General features: G+C 46.3%; 1 protein-coding gene across 4 annotated transcripts in view; it reads right to left on the reverse strand.

Annotated features, from left to right (window-relative positions):
• LOC147438931 (uncharacterized) overlaps nt 1-23409 on the reverse strand; it is a 107329-nt gene that overhangs the window by 29455 nt on the left and 54465 nt on the right. For all 4 annotated transcript variants that reach the window (XM_086484888.1, XM_086484887.1, XM_086484889.1 and 1 more), the window contains exon 3: nt 17139-17225. In XM_086484888.1, the coding sequence (XP_086341014.1) occupies nt 17139-17225 (87 nt within the window). The remainder of the gene's footprint in view (nt 1-17138; nt 17226-23409) is intronic.

Genomic DNA, 23409 nt, shown 5'->3' on the forward strand with positions numbered 1-23409 from the left:
TAGAGAGGCATCAAAGTCATAAGCATCATCATCTGACAAAGTGGCACACAAGATGTCCTCTACATCGAACAGCTCCTCAATCACGACACTAGAAGCCACATTGGCCTTCTCTTTGTCCTTTGAGCTATCCTGTGCATCTGCCTTGACTTCCTTCTTCTCTTTCTTTTTGTCTCCACCATTCTTTTTCCTTTCTAACTCAGCTTTATAGTACCTGCAACAATCGGGTTTCTTGTGACCTTTCCTGCCACATTGATAGCAAGTCACATCACCCTTGCCTTTGCTTGCATTTCCCCTTTCTTTACTCTTACTCTTACTCCTTGTGCATAAGCATTCTTCTTTTCTGTCCTGCCTCTAACCATGTTGGCAGAGCTGCCTCCCTCTCCACTTGCTTTCCTCCTGATTTCTTCATTCAAGATAGAACCCCTAACACCATCAAAGGTCAAATTGGGATTATTGGACAACGAAACCACCAAAGTTTCCCATGACTCAGGTAAGGTCATAAGCAAGAAGATAGCTTTCAGCTTATCATCAAAAGGGGGCAAGCCAGAATCCTGTAACTGCGACGAGGTACCTGTGAATAATGACAAATGCTCTGCCGCGCTCTTGGACTCATCTAGTTGCATGCCAACAAGTTTTCGCATCAAGTGCACCTGGTTGACAGGCGTTGTATTTTCATACATTCCCTTCAACTTCTCCCACGCATCAAAAGCAGTCGTGAGACCTTTTACATCAATGACGGTCTCATCGGTCATGGCCATTTTAATGTATGTAATGGCCTTCCTGTTCAAGTGCCCCTTCGCAATCCTTAAGAAATAGGATTCCCTGAATCCTGTCTTTCCAAAGATCAAAACCTGTTCCATCGAACCTCCTAATCTCGAAGAGGTTCTTCACATCCGAAGAAGATGAGGCCATAGTTGCACGAAATAAGAGGATACTACGCTGAATTTTTGGGCAAAATGCGCAAAAATCGGAGTATAGCCTCACAGAGATGTGCACTACAGCTCCAAATGGTCACAGGAGCAATTTGGGGCAAAATAGATCGATTTGGCCACAAAATTCAATTTCTGAAATTTATGCGCAAGAAATTTCAGCGAGAGAATTTGTGCTCGAAAACAACAAATTTAGTTGTTTTTAACCTCAGAAGACATACATAAGGATAATACACAGCCTTTAGAAGCATGTAAGCGCAAAAGCCCCAATTTGTAGCATCAAAATTGCATGAAATTGAGCCACAATGGTCATACATCGACAAAATTTGCCAAATGTGCGTAGATTACATCAATTTGCACTTTCCCCAATGTAATCGCACCATAAAAACACTTGCAAAAACCTGCGCAAATCTGAAATTTGCTTAAAACACCAATTTTAGGGCTTGTTTTTCGGCAATTTCAGTGTTTTCGGGTAGCGGGGCCTTAGCAAAAGTATTCCCACACCTTAATACATCATTTGCATAACCTGTATTTTCCTGTTATAACCTGTAATTTCCTATTTTTGACCTAATTTCAGCCTGTTTTGGGTCAATTTGGGTTGCCGGGAGCTCTCTAGTGTCCCAAGACCAGTCCTTTCGCGACGAAATTGCAAACTCTCGCGTGAAAGTTGACCTTCTTGGCTGAAATTCAGCGTTTGCAGATTTGGGAGCAAACCCTAATTGGGCTCTGATACCAGTTGATGAGCGCGCGGCGGTGTGTGCAAGTGAAAGAGCACACGAGGAAGTGCAGTGTGTGTGCAGAGAGGAGAGGCGAAGGCCAACAGGAGAGGAAGCGCTAGCAGAAGAGAGAGGGCTCACGTTTTTGGGGAAAACTCAATAAGTGAGTTTTGGGTTTTCCCACTTTTATTATAAGTGACCTTTAAAAAATGTGTCCAGGTTTAATATGAACCTGGACAAAGTATAAAAATGTACAAAAAGGGGTTATTTAGGCCTTTAACCCAACAAGCGGCCTATTTTTAAAGAGGAGTTTTCACCAACCTATGGGACCCTGTCCGATGGGGGCCCAAGTGACCTAAACAGATTAGATAAAGCGGGACCCACAATGGAGCATGATGATGTGGTAGTTGTACGTACACCCGTGTTTTGTGCTACAGTGTCACGTGGCAGACTGTACGGACTTCCGCGATTTGCATTGCTGACATGGAAAGTGTACGGATTTTTGTGAAACGTAGAGGCCTTAAACCCTAAAAGTCAAAAAGCTTGAACGTTGGGCAGTTGTCCCAGTTGTCCCGTAAATCACACTGACATTACACATAGTACGCTGTATGGATTTTCGGATTTCACACTGCAGATGATGACGTGGCAAATTGTACAGATTTCCACGTTTTGCACTGCTTGCTGTTTTGGGCAGTTTACATCACCTTTTGAGACCGGTTGCTTTCAGGTTGCAGTGCTTTTGGGGCTCTGCTCTTGGACATCCCTTGTACTATTTATAAGTGGCCCTAGGGTCGCTCTCTGGAGAGCATCTGAACTCAGAGTCCCGAAAAGAGTTTGACCCTTGGGAGTTGTAATTTGCGAGCATAATAATAAAGAAATACCGAGCGAGGCAACAGTCTTTGGGGCCAGTGCGTATTGGCTTGCAACTCCGTCATGCCATATTGACGTTAAAACATTCTTCTTCTCTTGTTAGGTGCAACGGAATGAATGTTGTATTTTCTCAAGATTAGTGATCTTTATTGCTCAAGGTTCCTTTTAGTTCTTAGGGAAGAAGAGAGTCTTCCGTCTTATGGAGAGTGCTATGATCACGAACAAAGTGAGTGGATATTGTGCGTGCAAGTGAATGAGACTGAGAGAAGGAGAGAGAAGAGATACGACACCCGAGAGGTTGTAAAACCCTCCTCCGAAATCCCCACTCTCGTCGGCGAGAGTGGTCTATTCTTTGATTGCACAAAGGTGTACAATGCATATGCAATGGGACTATGCCGATGACGACGACGGTGATGACGACGACGACTCGATGGCTGAAAATTGGGATCTTCTATCTGCTGATTTTTCATGGACTGTTTCGGGGCTGAAATGATTGGTTTTCTTCTGCTGCTTATGGCTGAAAATGACTGTTCTTGTCGGGGGTCATGCTGAGAATGAAAATGCTGAGGCTGCTGCTCTGTAGGCTGCATTTTTAGGTGGACAACCTTGGCTGAAAAACGCTGCCACAGCAGGTTCACTTAAACTGAAAAACGCTGGCCTTGAAAGCTGAAATCGCTGATGACTTGCTGGCAAAAACGCTGGGATGGGCAGCAAGGTCTAGCGTTAGTACTTGATGAGAAAAACGCTGAAGTGACTTGCTATGATGGGGCTGATCTGCAGGTGGTAAAAACGCCACGCAAGGTCGATTGTTGGCGATGCTGGATCTAGGGACTGTGGGAGAAAACGCCAGACGTGGGAGGTTGATGGCGAGGGATCTTGATGCTGAGGGGGGTACTGCTGAGAAGTTGCCTGTTGAGCGGGAAGCTCCTGCTGCATCTTCTGCCAGAAAGTGTGAACTTGGGTTTGCTTATATATTAACTTAGCAAAATTGCCCTACCTACTTTTGTTGGAAAGTCACTTAAAAATAATAAGTGAAAATAACCAATAAATAGGAAAATAGGCTAAATGCACTGGAAAATTTCCCTAACTAATGCTAATGGATTCTGATGGGAATTCCGATGATCATGTTGTGTGCAACCGGAGGATATGCATCTATGCTAAGTGACCAGGCATGCACGGTCTACGAATAGACTCACAAAAGTGCCAGATCACTGCTAATCTAGACTTCGACTGAACTGACTGAACCCTGCTGTGGTGTAGCTTGTCCACGGACACATAGGATTGGGATGTGTCACGTGACATCTCTCTTCTTCTTCTTCTTCTTCTCTCTCTCTCTCTCTCTCTCTCTCTCTCTCTCTCTCTCTCTCTCATGCACGACGCCTGTCAAACTACTGACCATGGAGGAGATTGATAAGATCCGCCAACGACCGATGCCTCATCTCCTGTGATCTAGCTATCCCAGCTAGCTGTTTAGCTGCTTAGTTCACACCTAGCAGTTTAGGATTTCATAGTATTTTATTTTGTCATTCTGTCATTTTGTCATCTTGTTACTCTGACTTTGTATCAATTCCACCACATTGTAAGTTCCACCACATTGTAACTTTCTGGTCTCATAGGTCACTTTGGCCTTTTGAAGACATTAATATAACATTTCATTTCATTTCATCTCTCTCTCTCTCTCTCTCTCTCTCTCTCTCTCTCTCTCTCTCTCTCTCTCTCTCTCATATTGTCTTCACATTATACTGCTTAGTTTAGGATCCCACAGTATTTATATTTTGTTATCCTAGTTTAATTCATTTTGTTAATCTGACTTTATATCAGATACACCGCATTGTATCTCTCTGGTCTCATAGGTCACTTTGGCCTTTTGAAGACGTTAAAATAACATTTCATTTTATCTCTCACTTTGGTCTCATAGGTCCTGGTCGAGCTGCTGGACCTGGGCGAGCAGTCTGACGAGGGCGAGCAGACTGTGGCGAGCAGCCTGAGGGCGAGCACTCTGACGAGGGCGAGCAGCCTGAGGCGAGCAGTCTGTGGCGAGCAGGCTAACGAGGGCGAGAAGGCTGAGGGGAGGAGACTGAGGTGAAGGCGAGCAGGCTGCCCACCCCTCGCGCTGCCAACTTGCTGGACGAAGGACGAGGGACGAGCTCTCTCTCTCTACTGGACGAGGGACAAGGGATGAGCTGCTGGGCAAGGACGAGGGACAAGCTGCGGATCCTGGGCTAGAGACGAGCTGCTGATCCTAGACGAGGGACGAGCTAGACCTAGGCAAGGGAAGGGCTGCTGGTCGAAGGCGAGGGACGAGCTGCTCGACCTGGTCGAGCTGCTGGTCCTGTGTCAAGAGGGCGAGCTGCTTGCCAAGGGCGAGGACGAGGGCCCTAACCTTTGAAGGACGAGGGCGAGCTGCTGCCAAGGGCGAGAGCGAGCTGCCTACCAAGGGCGAGGGCGAGAAGAGCCAAGGGCGACAAGACGAGACCAGCCTGCCAGGGCCAGGGCGAGGACGAGAGCAATCAGCCAGGACGAGGCCGAGGACTTGGTGACGAGGGCAAGGCCAACCAGGGCGGAGGCCAGACCTCTGTTGGTGAGGGCCTTGACTTAGTGCTCGCTTTGTTCTTCTCTCTCGGATGGACCAACCAGCCGAGGATGGTGATGCAAGTGGCTTCACCACCCCACAAAAAATGAAAGCGACATTCAAGCGGAGGAACAGAGATAGCATACTCTCGCCAAGCTCATTGAGGGCAGGGAAAACCATCAGAATCCAAGATGATTTAATGATGGAGAGGGTCCAAGTGATGATTAAATCTGAGCTCAGCATTATGAGAGATGACATCAGGAAAGAGATGTACGCAAACGCAGAGAGTTATAAGAATTCTATGTATGCAGATATGAGGAAAGAATTGGATAAAGCGATGCTTGGTAAGCAAGATGAGATGTATCTATCTGTGAAAGGGGAGATGCAGGCTCTAATGCAGGCAAAAGTGAATGTAATGGAATGTATTATGCAGAAAAAGTTGGATGAGGCAATTGCAAGCTTTGAATCTTGGAAAACCAATGTGGAAAAGTGCATGAAGGAAAAAGATGCAGTGATTGAAGAGCTTAAAGGGGAACTTGCAGCTTGCAAAATTATGCCCAAAACAGAAGGGGGAAATCAGCCCTTGATGTTAAAGGAGCTCGAAGATATTAAGGAGCAGGTGAAAACACTGCGCGAAGGGGAAGAACTAAACAAACTCGAAAGAGGCTTCCTCATGGGCGGAGCGCCTTTTTAAAACACAGGAGAAAGTTGACAAAGCAAAAAAATGGATTGAAGGTGCAAAGAAAGGGAAGGCCCGGATGCTAGAAGCCGCACAGACTTCTACCATCATCAATATGACCATTGAGGAGGAACAGAAAAGGAGGACTAGAGCCCTCCATGTGCGTATTACTCGTATCAAAGGCACCGAGAATGTAGAAGACGAAGTGAAGGAACTCTTGCAGCGCATGGGCATCCCGGAACTGCACACAGGTGCTTGGAGAGTAGGAAAGAAGGGAGTGGATGAGAAGGGAAACGTCAAAGAGAAAGCACTTATTTTGCGTTTCCCGAGTTTGGAAACAAGGAAGGAATTCCTGAAGAAGAGACCAGCACTTAAGAAAACTGGAATATTTATGGGGGATGACCTTACTTTAGCACAAATAGCACATATGCAAGAGTTGATGCCAGAGATCAAGGCAGCAAGGGAGAAGGGAAAAATTGCCTTTTATAGAGGAGGGAAAGTAGTGGTTTTGGAAAAACGCACAGCATGACAGTGCGAGACATATGGGACCACACTCCGGATGGCGGTATGGAATTGTAATGGATCATATAGGCTGGATGTGGGTGCCTTTGAGGATAGCTTCAGAGATAGAGACATTGTCTTTTACTCAGAGACACATCAGAAATCTGGACAGTCCATGCCAAATGTGACTGGTTATTTATGGGAGACAGCTTGTCGGCCAGACGCTAGATCCCAGCATGGAAGTCGAGGTTCAGGAGGGGTAGCAGTCTTATTCAAGGAGGAGTTGCAGCCGCTATTACAGATTGTCCGGAGAGATGACCAGGCGAGATACATGTGGGTGAGACTGAGAGCTAAGACAGGCAGATTCTTATACATTGCTATATGTTACTTTCCCCCTAGCACATCAGTCTATACCTCACCTAGAGGGCAATCCCCTTTCTCTATACTTGATGATGAAATATGGGAGTTCTCTAGGGATGAGATATCATTCTCTTGGGAGACTTTAATGCCAGGACGGCCAACTCCCAAACGGTATTTTATGATACCTCGGAGGAGATGCTTAGAGAGATGGATATATTGGAGATGGGACTTGATAGACACTCACAGGATAAAGAGCACACAGAGTATGGGAGATACCTCATGGAGATGACGACTACGCATGGTCTGGCCATACTTAATGGTCTAGAGATTTTTCCTTCGTCTGGGGGATTCACATGCTTTCCACACAGACATGGGGCCAGTACAGTGGACTATGTCATGACTTCACCGAGCTTCATCTCTAATATTCAGGATCTCAATGTGGGTCTTAGGCCTGTTGGAGTAGCAATGGACCATGCTCTCCTGACTTTTTCAGTCTCTTTCCAGTATAGTGCCTCTCAGACACCACGGAGGATTGCACACACACGGTATACGTTTACACCAGAAACAGATTCAGTTTATGTGAAAGAGATTTACAGACGGATGTGGGCAGCCGAGCTTGTATATACAGTGGAAGAGATCACCACTTTATTGACGGAGATCTTGCATGGGGCTGCAGCAGAGGCATACCCACACACTCAACCAAATCAGAGAAGACATTCTAGGAACATGCCTCAGAATAGTTGGTATGATGAGGAATGCAGAGAGATGAGAGTTCAGATTCAGAGCGAGCTTATACTTGGAGTCATTACATATAGACAGTCTCGGATTGCCCTTCGGCGCTTAGTGCGACGGAAGAAGCGGGCCTTTTTAGCCCGGATGGAATGTGATTTGAATCAGCTCTTTTTGAGTCGAGATTCAGGTGAGGCCTGGCGTCTCTTCCATGAGCACTCACCTCCTCCAGTGATTACCTCTCCCGAGATTTGGGGTCAGTATGCAGCATCATTATATACAGTACCTGGGCAACCACCATTACCAGACCCTCTAGAACCATGTCCAGCCACTAGTACCTTCTTTACCACTGAGATGGTGAAGAACGCCAATGACACAATGAGGACTAGGAGAGCATATGACCATGATGGTTTGGTGGCAAAGCACTTGATACATGCTAGAGATTTATTGTCAGAGGTTCTTGCGCGGTTGTTTAACCGTGTCATGTGTGAGGGACTACCCGAGTCCTGGAGATTATCTACTATTGTACCTCTCTTCAAGGCAGGGGACCCCACTGTGCCAGGGAACTACCGTACTATTATGATAGGGCACACATTGGCACTGTTGTATGCATCCATTCTTGAACAGCAACTGAGTAAATGGGCAGAAAATGAGGGCATACGAGCAGCAGGACAAGCTGGATTGAGGAGGGGTTTCTCCACTTTGGACCATATTCTTACACTCTGAACATTATTGAGGGTCGGGCACATGGGAGACGGATGTATTGTTGCTTTGTGGACTTCCGCAAAGCATTTGACACAGTGTCGAGGGCCAGATTGATGCACAGGCTACTAAAGTTGGGAGTACCCACAGAGATCATATGGGGGATCATGGCTTTATACGGCTCAGTGAGACTGGCCAGGTACGCAATCTTGAGGGGATTTCTGACATTGTTCATTCCACTATTGGAGTGAAGTAGGGGTGTCCTTTGTCCCCTACACTTTTTGGTATGTATGTAGATGAGGTCTCTAACTACATTGATAGAGAGGGTGACAGAGGCGCTCAGCTAGCAGGGACATGGATCCCTTTATTATTATATGCTGATGATATTGTGTTGATATCAGAGTCACCAGAGGGCATGCAGAGAGAGTTAGATGCATTGCACAACTTTGCAGAGGATAGTGGACTGTCTGTGAACCTTGGTAAAACCAAGGTTATGGTGTTTAACACCACACCACAGTGGGTCAAGAGATCGGCACCTACACTCGTATATGGTCAGGACACTGTGGAGTACACAAATGAATATACATATCTCGGGGTGGTATTCACGGGACCGAGGTTTACTCTGAGGAGAGCAGCAGAGACTAGACTGTCCAGAGCCTATGCGGCATTGGGAGGGCTAGAGAGGATGTGTTCGCAGGTTCAGTTTCAAGAACCACGAACAAAGCTATGGCTCTTTGATACTTTGGTTGCTTCAGCTATGCTTTATGGGGTCCAAGTTTGGGGACCATCTGTGAATCATGACAGTTGGAGGAACATGGAGAGACCCTTGGTATTTATGATATCCCGGATGATTAGAGACAAGGCCTCCGTACCACATGCGATTATTCGAGCGGAGGTAGCCTCCCCTCCTATTGAGATTGAGGCTCTTACTAGATCAGTGTCCTTTATGCACAGTCTATGGGATACACATAGAGGCAGATATACTAGATTGTCTCTTGAGTCTTCTAGACAGTTAGCGATGCAGGGAGATGCATCATGTTGGTATGCGCAGATGACCTTATGGTTTCAGAGGCATGGTCTCAGCATGGATAGATTGCCTCCTTTTCAGTATTCCCTAGATGCACCCTCCCTGCCAGTCACACGGACGGAGATCACTAGACTCATTCGTCAGGATCTAATACAGTTGGACACCAAGAGGACATGGATAGAGCCGAGATGCAGGAGTTGGGCACGAAGATGGCTTTCTACAAAGAGCACCTTCTCCAACTTTCAGGAGATGGGTTTGTGACTCGTCCGAGCTACATGGACACTCATTTGTCTCATGGTCTGCGATGTGCTATTGGTCAGATGCGCACATCCTCACCCCAGCTGGAGACTGAGACGGGTAGATTCAGAGGGATACCACCGGAGTCTAGGATATGTCAACTATGCTGTAGAGAGCCAGAGACAGAGCTACACTACATATGCCACTGCACTGTGTCTTATGAGATACGAGGGCGCTTCCATTGCTTATCAGGGAGGGTTTTGGACCCCTAGATAGAATCATGAGGTATCAGGATCAGAGATGCCTTGGCTTATATCTACTTGAGCTACACCAACATAGAGATAGTCTGTTGAGGAGACATGGAGCACGACAGTCGCAGAGACAGATCACAGACTTCTTTGGTTCGAGGGAGCCAAGAGACCAACCACCAGCACAGGGTTGTACCCGCATTCATACGAGAGGCACCCTCATTGACAGGGCGACTGAGCTCGGGAGATCGAGACGACCACGACCGAGACACAGGAGCACACTCCATCGACGGAGACTCCAACAGAGGATCAGAGGCATTCTAGCACGACACCCAGATTGTCATTGAGGGCCTATTCTACATTTTCACATTTCACACTTCATTTTCAGTTTTCATTTTTACTTTCAGTACTTTTTGTACTTGTACTTCAAACATTGTATTAGATTCACCACTTTGTATCTGATGGTCTCATAGGTCATTTTGGCCTTTTGAAGACGTTAATATATCATTTCATTTCACTCTCTCTCTCTCTCTCTCTCTCTCTCTCTCTCTCTCTCTCTCTCTCTCTCTCTCTCTCTCTCGCGCGCGCGCTGCCCGCTCCGCACCCCCTGCTGCACCTGCCCCTCGCGCTTCCCCCCTGCTGCTCCCGCACCCTCTCTCTCTCGCGCACTCTCCCGCACCCCCTGTTGCTCCCTCGCTCCCTCTCTCTCTCTCGCGCTGCCCGCCCCGCTCCCTCTCTATCGCGCTGCCCCCCCCCCCTATTTAACTTAATTTAACTTAAACTTTAATTTTTTCAACTATTCCTCCTCCCTCTATCTATCACGCCCCCCCTCAGTCTATCGCCCCCCTTTCCCCCCCCCCCCCCCCCCCATCTGTCTATCGCCCGCCCCCCCCCCCCCCCCCCCCTTCAGCCTATCGCGCCCCTCCCCCCACCCCTCTCCTCAACCTATCTATCGCACCTCGCACCTCTCTCTCTCTCTCTCTCTCTCTCTCTCTCTCTCTCTCTCTCTCTCTCTCTCTCTCTCTCTCTCTCTCTCTCTCTCTCTCTCTCTCTGATTCTTTGGGCCTCACCATAATGGATCCACTTGAAGAAGACCCTGCACAGGACACGGAAGCCGCCAATGTCTCACCTGTTTGCAAGCCGCGAGCAAAGGCAACCTTCATGCTCACGAATAAGCGGATGGCGCAGATGGAGAGGGAAATGAAGGAGTGGAAAACAGAGATGGAAGGATGGTTGAAGGAGAAGGCCAACCTCCTTCAGATGGTCTTCAATGAGGGCGCACAGTGGAAGAAGGAGAAAGAGAGCCTTCTTAACACATAAATACAGACACTCAAAGAAGAAGTCTCAGCCCTCAAACAGGAGAACCCAAACGCTGAGATACGGGTACTCAAAAAAGAAGTCTCAGCCCTTAACCAGAAGCTTGCTGATAGAGTAAGCAATGGACTAGAGGAAGGCGAATTTCAACCCTCGGTAATAGATGAAATCAAGGAAATTAAGGAACAGGTAAGCATGATCACAGAGGGAGAGAAACTGAGTGTGGCAAAGACATCTTCATGGGCGGAGATGATAACATGGACACAGAAAAAGGCGGACGAGGCTGAAAAATGGATTGAGGTCGCCAAGAAAGGGAAAGGTCAAGTAACTCCTTGTACACCGACGCTTATCAACATGACTCTAGAAGAGGAACAAAGAAGGCGGATGCGAGCACTGCATGTGAGAGTGACAGGTCTCAAAGGACATAAACAATGTGGAGAAAGAGGTCACAAGCCTTACATCCATGATGGGGATGGAAAAGCCTTTGCACACAAAGGCATGGAGGGTAGGTAAGAAAAGTGATGGCACGGGAGAGTCTTCAAAGGGGAGAGCTCTCATACTACGCTTCCCCTCGTTGGAAGAGAAGAAGGAATTCTTGAGGAAGAGGCCTACTCTCAAAAAGACAGGTATTTTCCTCGGTGATGACCTGACTCTCTCACAGCTCGCACATATGAGAGAGGTAATGCCAGAGATTACAGCGGCAAGGGAGAAGGGAAAGATAGCCTTCTACAGAGATGGACGGGTGGTGATTTTAGAGCGGCGTACTGCATGACGGTGCGAGACCTATGGGACCACACTGAAGATGGCTACCTGGAACTGTAATGGGTCTATGAGGTTGGACGTGGGTGCATTTGAGGAGAGTTTCAAAGACAAGGATATTGTGTTCTTCTTAGAGACTCATCAGGCCCCTGGACAGGTAATGCCACATGTGGTGGGATACAGATGGGAAACAACTCATAGGACAAATGCGAGATCTGAGCACGGGAGTAGAGGTTCAGGAGGAGTAGCAGTGCTATTCAGAGAGGAACTACAACCATTACTGCATATTGTACGAAGAGATGATCATGCTAGATATATGTGGGTGAGACTGAGACCTGACACAGGTCGATTCCTATATATTGCCATATGTTACTTTCCTCCCAGTACATCAATGTATGCCGCATCCAGAGGGCAGGCGCCTTTCTCTATCCTAGATTATGACATTTGGGAGTTTTCTAGGGATGGTGATATCATTCTCCTAGGGGACTTCAATGCCCGAACGGGCAACTCGCAGACGGTCTTCTACGACACTTCAGATGAGATGCTTAGAGAGCTGGATGTGGGTGAGTTGGGACTTGACAGATGCTCAGATGACAGAGAGCAAACGGAGTATGGGAGATACCTCATGGAAATGACGACTACACATGGATTAGCCATACTTAATGGCTTACAGCGATTTCCTGGAGCAGCCAGTTTCACATGCTTTCCACATAGACATGGGGCTAGTACAGTGGATTATGTTTTGACACAACCGAGCTTTATCCCCTGCATTCAGGATTTCACAGTGGGAGCCAGGCCAGTGAGCATAGCAGTAGATCATGCTCTCTTGACACTATCTGTTAAATTTCAGTATAGTACAACCCAGACATCAGGAGGCAGGTCACACACCCGCTATACATTTACTCCAGAGACTGATTTCGTTTATTCAGAGGAGATCTGGGACCGTCTATTGGAAGGCACAACGGGCACAAATGGTACAGGCCTCTCAGTGGAGGAGTGCACCACGCTACTGACTGAGACATTGCATGGGGTTGCATCAGTGGCATACCCACACTCAGCCGGGCAAGAGACGACATTCTGGGAGCATGCCCCAAAATAGTTGGTATGATGAAGAGTGCAGAGAGATGAGAGACCAGCTTCAGAGGGATCTTCTTTTAGGAGTCATCACTTACAGACAGTCTCGGATTGCTTTCCGACGCCTTGTGCGACGGAAGAAGCGAGCTTACCTAGCCCAAATGGAGCGAGACTTGTATCAGATGTTCTTGAGTAGGGACTCAGGAGAGGCATGGCGTCTCTTTCATGAGCACTCCCCTCCCCCAGTGATTACTTCACCTGAGGTGTGGGGCCAATATGCGACATCATTATATACAGTTCCTGGACAGGAACCCCTTCCAGACCCTACCAAGCCTTGCCCAGCTACGAGCACTTTCTTTACACCTGAGATGGTACAAAGGGCCATCGACAGAATGAAGACCGGGAAGGCATATGATCATGACGGTCTAGTATCGGAGCACTTTATACATGCCAGGGATATGCTGATGGAGGTTCTCGCAGTGTTGTTCAATCGTGCCATGTGTGAGGGATTACCTGAGACTTGGAGATTGTCTAATATTGTGCCCATCTTCAAGGCTGGTGACCCTACAGAGCCTGGGAACTACCGCACTATCATGGTTGGACACACATTGGCATGGTTGTAACGATCTATCCTGGAGCAATACTTGAGTAATTGGGCAGAGGGCGAGGGGGTACGAGCAAAGGGTCAAGACGGCTTCAGGAGGGGTTTCTCCACTCTTGATCATATTCTGACACTCAGGGCCATCATTGAGGAGGGCAGAGCACATGGGAGATGGATATATTGTAGCTTTGTGGACTTTCGTAAATCATTTGACATGGTACCACGAGCTCGATTGATGCGCAGACTACAGGAGATGGGGGTGCCCATAGAGGTGATTTGGGGGATTATGGCTTTGTACAGATCAGTGATGGGACGGGTACGCACTCCGGAAGGGGTATCTGATTTAGTTCACTCTACCATTGGAGTGAAACAGGGCTTCCCATTCATAGTCACAAGGGACGCATTCCGGGACGGGGGAACGGGGGACAAGGGACGGGGCTGAAATGGATTTTTAGTGTAAAAAAGAGAGCGGGACGGCAAGTGGGGACGGAAAAGTGGGGACGGGAAGCCCGAAAACGGGCATCCCCTGTTACTATGTTCCCATTGTCTCCTACTCTATTTGGTATGTATGTTGATGAGGTGTCTGATTACATCGATAGAGAGGGTGACAGAGGTGCACAGCTGGCAGGGACGTGGATCCCATTGTTGCTATATGTTGATGATATTGTGCTGATATTTGACTCACCAGAAGGTATGCAACGACAGTTGGATGCACTACGCAATTTTGCAGAGGATAGTGGATTGTGTGTAAACCTAGGTAAAACCGAGGTTATGGTGTTTAACACCACACCGCAATGGGTCAGGAGATCAATACCCACTTTCAAATATGGTCAGGAGATTGTGGAGTATACAGATGCATACACTTACCTGGGGGTAGTCTTTACTGGGCCAAGATTTTCCTTGAGAAGAGCAGCAAAGACTAGACTAACTAGAGCTGGTGCGGCTCTGGAAGGAATGGAGAGGATGTGTTCGCAGGTTCAGTTCCAGGAACCTAGGACAAAGTTATGGCTCTTTGATACTCTGGTTGCCTCTACTATGTTATATGGGGTGTAGGTTTGGGGACCTTCTGTAGGCCAGGAGGGTTGGAGGCGTATGGAGAAGCCCCTGGTATCCATGATCTCTCGGCTGATTAGAGCCAAGGCTTCCGTACCACATGGTATCATTCGAGCGGAATTAGCTGCCCCCCCTATGGAGATTGAGGCGCTGACTAGATCAGTCTCCTTTGTACACAGTCTGTGGGATACTACCAGAGACAGATATGTCAGGGTGGCTCTAGAGTCCTCCAAACAATTAGCTCTTAATGGGGATACATCATGCTGGTATGCACATATGGCATCATGGTTTCAGACACATGGTTTCACCATGGACAGGTTGCCTCCTTTTCAATACTCTCTACACGCACCCTTGAGGTCTTTGACGCGGGTAGAGATTAATAGACTCATTCGTCAGGATCTGATCCAGCTCGACACGAGGAGGACATGGATAGAGCCGATACAGGAGTTCGGCACAAAGATGGCTTTTTATAGAGAGCATTTTCTCCACCTCACGAGGGATGGGTTTGTGATTAGACCTAGCTATATGGACAGGCATCTTTCCTCATGGTGTGCGATGTGCCATTGGCCAGATACGAACGTCCACTCATCAGCTCGAGATTGAGACTGGCAGATTCAGAGGGACACCAGCAGATAGCAGGATATGCCGCTTATGCCATCTAGAGCCAGAGACAGAGGTACATTACATATGTCACTGCATAGTGTACTATGAGATACGAGGCCGTTTTCATTCTCTATTCAGGAAAGGTTTTGGGCCTCTATCTAGGGTCATGAGATACGAGGATCAGAGATGTCTTGGGCTGTATCTACTTGAGCTGCACAGGCATAGAGAAACTTTACTCAGGAGAGCTGAAGAGAGACAACCCCATAGACAAATCACAGATTTCTTTACACTCGATATTGTACACCCAGAAGAACAAACAGAGGAGCAACCAACAGTGGAGAGGTCTACCCGCACTACTGGCATTCTCATTGACCGAGCATTGGAGCTAGGGAGATCTAGACGACCCCGATGGAGAAGAGGAGCTACACAGTTTCGAAGGAGGCTACAGCAAAGTATTTGAGCCATACTTTTTCGTCGTCTAGAGTGCAGATGAAGATGGATCTCTATGAAGATAGATCTCTACTTCCCTCCCAAATTGTCTACACATTGTATAGCTCAGTTCACACATCTCACGCCTTTCGCCTTTCACACCTATCCGCTTAGTTTAGGATTCCGCAGTATTTATATCTTGTTATCCCTAGTTGGATTTATTTTGTTAATATTTTGTTAATCTGACTTGGTATCACATACACCGCATTGTAACTTCCTGGTCTCTTTGGTCACTTTGGCCTTTTGAGGACGTTAATATAACATTTCATTTCATTTCTCTCTCTCTCTCTCAAAGTTAAGTAATTTTGCAGTCTTTGTTTGTGTGTTGCTATCGATTGCTATCGATTTCTCGCTTGGAGTGTCCAAGCGTGTAACAGAAATCAGAGGTCAAAAAAGATTCTTCTTCTACAGTGGATGTGATCCCTTCTGCAACACACATGGGTTCTCAACAGCGACGGCACCCTCTGCACAGAAATGAAGAAAAGAAAGTTGAAACCCACTGTGGGAACTGAAGAAATCAACGAAGATTAATCAAATTTCCGACAGGAAATTTTGCCAGAGAGGAGTACAATCGTCAACTGCAAGTCGACACATGCGTAAAAGGATTGATCAAGCACTCCACAAACCAGAAGTATGTGAAGCATATGAAGGATTACCCGATTGATGAGATTCACTTGAGATGGTGAGAGGCCGTCGATTCTCCTCTCAAGAAGGTAAGAAAACTGAAAGAAAAGCCAAGTGCAGAAAAGTGGAAACTGTACTCGCAAAAAGAGTTTGACAAAGCTATTGAAAAGAAGATGAACCACTTGAGAAAAGGCTTAAATCACTCTCGAAAGAGGAGGAAATTGGTGGGTTTCCCCAGTTATTTGGGCCGCAGATTGACTTTCGAGGTGGTAAGCAGATCCAAGAAGCGTGTTCGTTTCAAAGATGGCCCAGAAGATTCTTCATCTTCTTCTAGTTTCAGCAGTTCGTCGTCCTCTAGCTCTAGAAAGGATGAGAAAAGGCAAAAGAAGCCGAGAAAAAGCAAGAAAAGCAGATTTTTTAACAACTCTAGAAGGCATGGGAGGCCACCTAGTTCAAGGATGGGGTTCCCATGCTGATTGCTTAATGATTGGTGGTGGGTTGGAGGTTGTTGGAAGGAAATTGCCAGAACTCTTCCTGCTTGCCATTAGGATATTTCTGAATAAGGGAGTTGGGGAAAATTTTGAGGGGCTGGAAAAGACCTCAGCGGAGGCAAAATTCTACCTGACGTAAGCTCTATGTGAGGGGGAGAACCTTTCAACCCTTGGTTGTGGCCTTGGAGCTACTGAGAGAGAGAGAGAGAGAGAGAGAGAGAGAGAGAGAGAGAGAGAGAGTTGAGCTTGGCAAAACTTGCAATCCCTCGCGCTGCCTCCAAATCCTGGCATAAAATGTGTAAGAAGCAGCTCAGGGAGCCCAAGAATTGGCCAAGCAATGGAAGCTGGCAGCAGCTAGGGGTAAGAACCTGGAACAACTGCAAGAAAAGCATCGCCAAATGGAGTCGAGCAATGTGCCGATGGCCTGCATAGCTAGTGGGAATGACTACCTAAACATTCACTTCACAAGATCTTAAAAGGCCTTTGTGTACATCAATTCGCTGAACAAAATGGCATCAATTTTTCCGTTTCAATTTTTACAAAAGATAGTTACAAAGTACCTGTGCCACCCTGTTTTTGTATTTCTTGCTGACAATTCTGGCAATGGTGTCAAGCAATAAGGCCTCAACTCCACCATTGTTCACCACCTTTAGGTACACAAAAAAACCACCATTGATTGCAAACATTTCCTTGAATATTTTACTTTCATTATTATCAAGAACTTTTTACACGACTCCTCACCTAAACATCAAAACATTCCCAAAAGCACTTTATCTTGAAATTCAGCTGCAAGCACTCAATAGTGAGAAGCTCATACTTTTATCAAGACATATACCTTCATAAGTTCAGAATAGTCTAAACTCACGAATTATAAGACAAGATAAAACACTCACCATACTACAAAAGCAAGAGACACAAGAAAACAAGAAGAAAAAAAATCACTTTATTTGCTACTAAAGAAAACTAGATAAAACAAACCATTATTTACTTGAAAATGGTTTTAAAAAAGGCACAAGCAAAATTAGTTCAAGCAACTTGACTAAAACTTGAAACAAGTACTCAACTTTAAACAAAACAAGCATAAGACATCTCAAAGACTTAATCCTAGAAATCAGACTTCACACAACAACTTCTAAAGGAAACAAATTCTTGAATCCTAATGAAAGCTAAATACTAGGAATGAATACTACTACAAACCTACAAAAAGAGGCTGAAAATAACCAAAGGAGTACAAAGATCCAAACTTGACAATACGCGACCTCAACTTTGATGCTTGTCTAAACACAAAGAATAAGATTATCACCTTTATCATGCATAGCTTGGACAACAACTATGTCATCCCTACTCAAGTCTTTAGTGCCCAAGAGTAGGTGCAGGTTTGTATAGAGTGCAGGTCTGTATATAGGTCATTCATTCTTTGAACTTACTCTATCTATAAAACCAACGAACTGAGTTCATATCACCCTCCGGAGGTGATGGGCATACTCAGCCATGATAAAGGCTAGCATTTGTCAAGCAAGAGCAAAAATACTAGAAGCACTAAAGATCTAAACATCAAGGACAAATGTTCATGTTAACTTTCTTATGCTTTGACCTTACATTTTGCTAGACTCCACACATGCATGTGCCCGGCTGGTACCAAATCCCCCCCCCCCCCCCACCCCCAAAAAAAGAAAGAAAAGGTAATAAGAGACATAAAAGGAAATATTACTGAGCTCCTATCAACCCAACAACTCCCTCTCCATACCACCTCCTATCCGCTTCCCCTCCCCGCTTCCATCATCTTGGCTCCCTTACAGCTGCCTTCCCTAGCCCTTTCTCACCCCTCCCCCCACCCCCTAAGCCCAACCCCCACCATTGCATAAACCCAGTCCATAGTTCCACACATCCCCGCTTCACTCATGCTCTCCTTCATTGTTTGGGCTCTACATCGACGAGGTGGCTGATTTGCCGTTCATGAAGGTGGGGGTGGTCAAATTATCAGATACACCGATTCATATTATGCTATATGCTGATGAAATCATATTGGTCTTTAAGTCTTCAAAGGGACTCCTCGAAGCACTTTGATTTCTACATATAGAGGGACCTTACATCAAGCCTTGGGAAAAACAAGGCTATTTTAACCCTCACCGAAAGGTATCCTTTACTATGGGATCAGTAGCTAGAGCTAGACTGACACGAGGATATGTAGTTCTAGCTATGCTAGAGAGACAGTACCATCAAGCGCATTTTCAGAAGCCCCAGACAAAGGAATGGCTATTCAATACATTGGTCACTCCGGTACTAATGTATGCTCATTGAGCGGAATTATTATGATGTCGCGAATGATACGCAGAAAAACCTTTTTGCCACATGACATTATCATGTCTAGAGAGCTCACTGAGGTAAGAGATAGAGGATCACTGTATGCACATATGACTAAATGTTCACACAGCAAGGAATCTACATGGACCATCTGCCACCACCCTCAATGACAGGGATACTCTCAGACAACGAACGAAGAAAGTTTGACACGAACTTTGGCGGCTCTAAACACGAGACGTAGATCTCATCTAACCAGCCTCTACCACCGAAGTTGCTATACTACAGAGAACAGTTTATCAGCATCTAGGAGGACAGATTTCTCCAGAGACCCAGCTGTATGGAGGAATTCTTATCCAATGAGTGCTATGGTGGCCATTGGCTAGCTCAAACCATCTTTACACCACCTTCAAATAGAGGTGGGTAGAGCCGCTCACACTTCTAGAAAAAAGAATTTCTACATACTAAGCATAGAGGAGGTAGAGAGTAAAACCAATTGCTATTGAAAACACAAGCATTGTAGAACATCACTGACTTCAAAATCACACAAGAACTGGAAACAACTGTAGAGAAGACACTTACACGAGACACCAAAGGGGCAGAATCCCTCTCATAAGCACTGCCCTTTAAACAGGCGCCCCTTGCAGTTTTTATTTATCTTTATTGATGAGAAGTGAGTACAATCGCTCTATGAACCCATGCTGATGTCGCGACGTAGGGACGATGTGGCAATCCATATGGTACGACAATTTGATGATGTGGCAATGGCTACGGAAGATGATAATGCGGGCAGCCATGTGGACTTGAGAATAACGTGGATGCTTTTTGAGGAATAACCCACATGTGAGCTACAGGTTTTTGGAAGCTGTTTTGTGTCTGTTTTTAGCGGAGCAACGCCTTTGAATTGAAGGCTTGCATACCAAGTGTATCCAGATTTGGTGAGTACTCGCAATGCTCTCTCTCATGGATACAGCCCATACACGAGTTGGGCACAAGATGGATTCTATAGAGAGCATCTTCTCCAACTCATGAAGGACGGTTTTGTGACTAGGCCTGGATACATGGATGCACATTTATCTCATGGGATACTGTGTGCTATTGACCAAATACGCACATCCTCGCATCGGCTTCAGATCGAGACTAGTAGATTTCGAGGAGTACCAGCAGAGGCCAGGATATGTCATTTATGTCATATTGAGCCAAAGACAGAGTTGCACTACATATGCCACTGCCCGGTGTACTATGAGATCCGTGGCCATTTTCACTACTTGTACAGAGAGGGTTTCGGACCCTTTTCTAGATTCATGAGATACTTAGACCAGAGATTACTATGCCTGTTTTTACTCGAGCTGAGAAGACACAGGGAGAGCTTGCTGAGGACATAAGGGGAGAGCCAGTCTCAGGGGCAGATCACAGGTTTCTTTACACCAGACAATGAGCAGCCAGAGGAGTACTCACCACAGCAGAGCTCAGCTTCAGATCACACCCACACCAAAAGGTACGTTGATCGATCGGGCAATCGAGCCAGGGAGATCCAGACGGCCACGAGCATGGGGGGCTTCACACTATTGGAGGAGGTTGCAGCAGAGGATCCGGATCACCCTAGCTCGACATGCGAAGCGCCGAGTCAGAGTACTGACTATGGAGGATATTGACGAGATTCTCCAGCAACCAATGAGGGATCTCCTCTTGTACCACCTTAATATTAGTCATTGTGTCAGCCCACCCATTGCATGACTGTATCAGCTCTCATTTTCCCCCCCTCCCCCCCCATTGCTAAGTTGGCTTTATCTGACAGAAAAATAATTCTAAATGACCACTTTTCCTTTGAGCAGCAACAAAAGCTTGTTCAATTGCATGTTGCTTAGCCCTGTTCTTTCTTGAAAGCGACTCTTGCAACAACAATGTGAATAATGCATCAAGCTTGACAACTTTTGGATTTCCTTGGGTCATAAGTCTCCAAGTACTAGCAAAAGTCTAGTAAGAATCTAGTAAAGTATCAAGAACAGTCTGCACAAGGGAACTGTCAGAAATGACTTTGCCTGCAAAAATATGTTGCTCATTAGTATCCTTGATACCAGCAAGGAAAGTGTCCATTTCATCTTCCTCATGAATAATCTTCGACTCCAACAATGTACACTGCTATGCAATTTTAGCCTCATTGCGACTTGCATAAAGCCAGTTAGAATATCCCAAGCCTCTTTTGCAGATTTAGTTGAACGAATGTGAGGAGTAATAGTGCGCTTCATAGATAACGTAATTAATGCATGAGCCTGCGCATCACTAACATCCCAACGAGCCTGCTCCGCCGTAGGCAAAACCTCTAGCAGCAACAATCCTACCACCAAAACCTGCAACATCCTCAACATCACCTGTATCCACAGAACCAGAACGTACATCAATGCCCTGCACAAGATTCCAAACGCCCTTTGACACAAGAACATGTTGCATCATGTAGGCCCACATTGGGCAATTGTCCCCATCCAATCTATCCTCAACAGCAAACATTTTGAACACATCTGTGTTGTTTTCAGCCATGGTGAACACCTGCACCTGATGTGAAAGCTACCCAAAAAGAGGAGAAACAAATCAAGACTAACGCGTGCTATATATCAGAACCCGAAGAAGACTGGAAGGGACCTATTATAGACAAAACAGTGCTGACAAAAATTTTGCACAAAAGGTTGAATTTGTTTGCACAGTATTGCCTTAGTGGAAACAGAGGCCGAAATGAGCCCAAATGTAAAATCTGGGCGGAAATGTTGACGCTGCTTACCAAAGCTCACCGAAATCTGGGAAAGAGAGCGGGTGTGTACTTGTGATGCTGGCGACCAAGCCCGGGAGGATGCAACCTACTCTGATACCAATTGTTGAAAATAGGGTTGCAGGGAAACACATACAGCTTGGAAAAGACAAAGAAGCTCAAGGCACACAACAGAGAGTAGTATTACTTAGTGCACAATGGAAAGATAAGATAGCCCTAGAGTGACGGGCGTATATACAATGCACGGGGAAAAAACCTCCTAGTGAGGGGAAAAATGTCCCAGTGGTCTAAGTGTGTTCACACACATCACTATCACATGTATATGGTAACAGAAGATGCAACAAAATGCTATTGCAACGGAAAACGCCAAGAGCAAGCCAATGAGCCTTCCTTGTCGCCACCACTCCTTTCCCACGCATGCCCTTCTCTGATTACATTTCTCTGTGTCGGTTCCCCTCCCTTGCTATCACCAAGCACAAAGCTCTAATACCATGTCAAAGTTGATGATGCAGAAGCGTAGAGACCAAGGGGAGAAAGCACCAGAGAGAGAGAGAATGAAATGAAATGTAATATTAACGTCTTCAAAAGGCCAAAATGACCTATGAGACCAAAAGGTTACATGTGGTGAATCTAATACCAGGTCTGGGTACAAAAAGTACAAAGAACTGAAAAGAAAATAGTGGGTAGGGGTGGGGTGAAAGCTGATACAAAGGGAAGACAAAGGGTGAGCTGATACAATGGAGCTCTGTCACAGTCGAGGCATCATATACATATAAATCAGTATCCGGGACGGCTCCTATGTCACGCCAGTATGGTATGGATCCTCTGTCACAATCTGCGTCGATATCGAGAGGGCCCTCTCATCCGTGGGCGACGGGCCCCAACTCTATCGCCCGATCAAGCAATATGCCTCTGATGCCTCTAGTGTTGTTATGTTGTGGGGATTGCTCGAACTCCTCTCATCCGCGGGCGACGGGCCCCAACTCTATCGCCCGATCAAGCAATATGCCTCTGATGCCTCTGGTGTTGTTATGCTGTGGGGATTGCTCGAACTCCTCTATCTGTGACTGAAAGAAATCTGTGATCTTCCGCTATCTCTGGATCTCTCTCATTGTGCCCCTCTTCAAGAGGTCCTCTTTGTGTTTGCGAATCTCTAGTAAGTATAATCCGAGGCATCTCTGATCCTGATATCTCATGACTCTAGAAAGTGGCCCAAAACCCTCTCTGAATAGACAGTGAAAGCGGCCTCATATCTCATAGTATATTGGGTAGTGACACATGTAATGTAGCTCTGTCTTGCTCTATTTGGCACACCTGACAAATCTGGACTCAACGGGTACTCCTCTAAATCTGCCTGTCTCGATCTCTAGCTAATGTGAGGATGTGTGTATCTGACCAATAGCACATCGTATCCTGTGGGATAGATGAGTATCCATGTATCCTTGTCTGATCACAAAACCATCCTCCGTGAGTTGCAGCAGATGCTCTCTATAGAAAGTCATCTTTGTACCTAGCTCATGTGTAGGTTGTATCCATGTCCTCTTCGTATCCAACTGAATCAAGTCTTGTCTGATGAGCCTGGTAATCTCTGCCCTTGTGAGGGGGATGGAGGGTGCATCCAGAGAATACTGAAATGGGGGTAGCCGGTCCATACTAAAGCCATGTAATTGAAACCAAGATGCCATCTCTGCATACCAACATGATCTATCTCCCTGCAATGCCAGCTGTCGCGAAGACTCTAGTGCTAATCGAGTATATCTGTCTCT

Source organism: Adiantum capillus-veneris, chromosome 16 (assembly GCF_014529385.1).
Source record: "Adiantum capillus-veneris isolate H3 chromosome 16, ASM1452938v2, whole genome shotgun sequence".
In the NCBI taxonomy this organism is placed as follows: Eukaryota; Viridiplantae; Streptophyta; class Polypodiopsida; order Polypodiales; family Pteridaceae; genus Adiantum; species Adiantum capillus-veneris.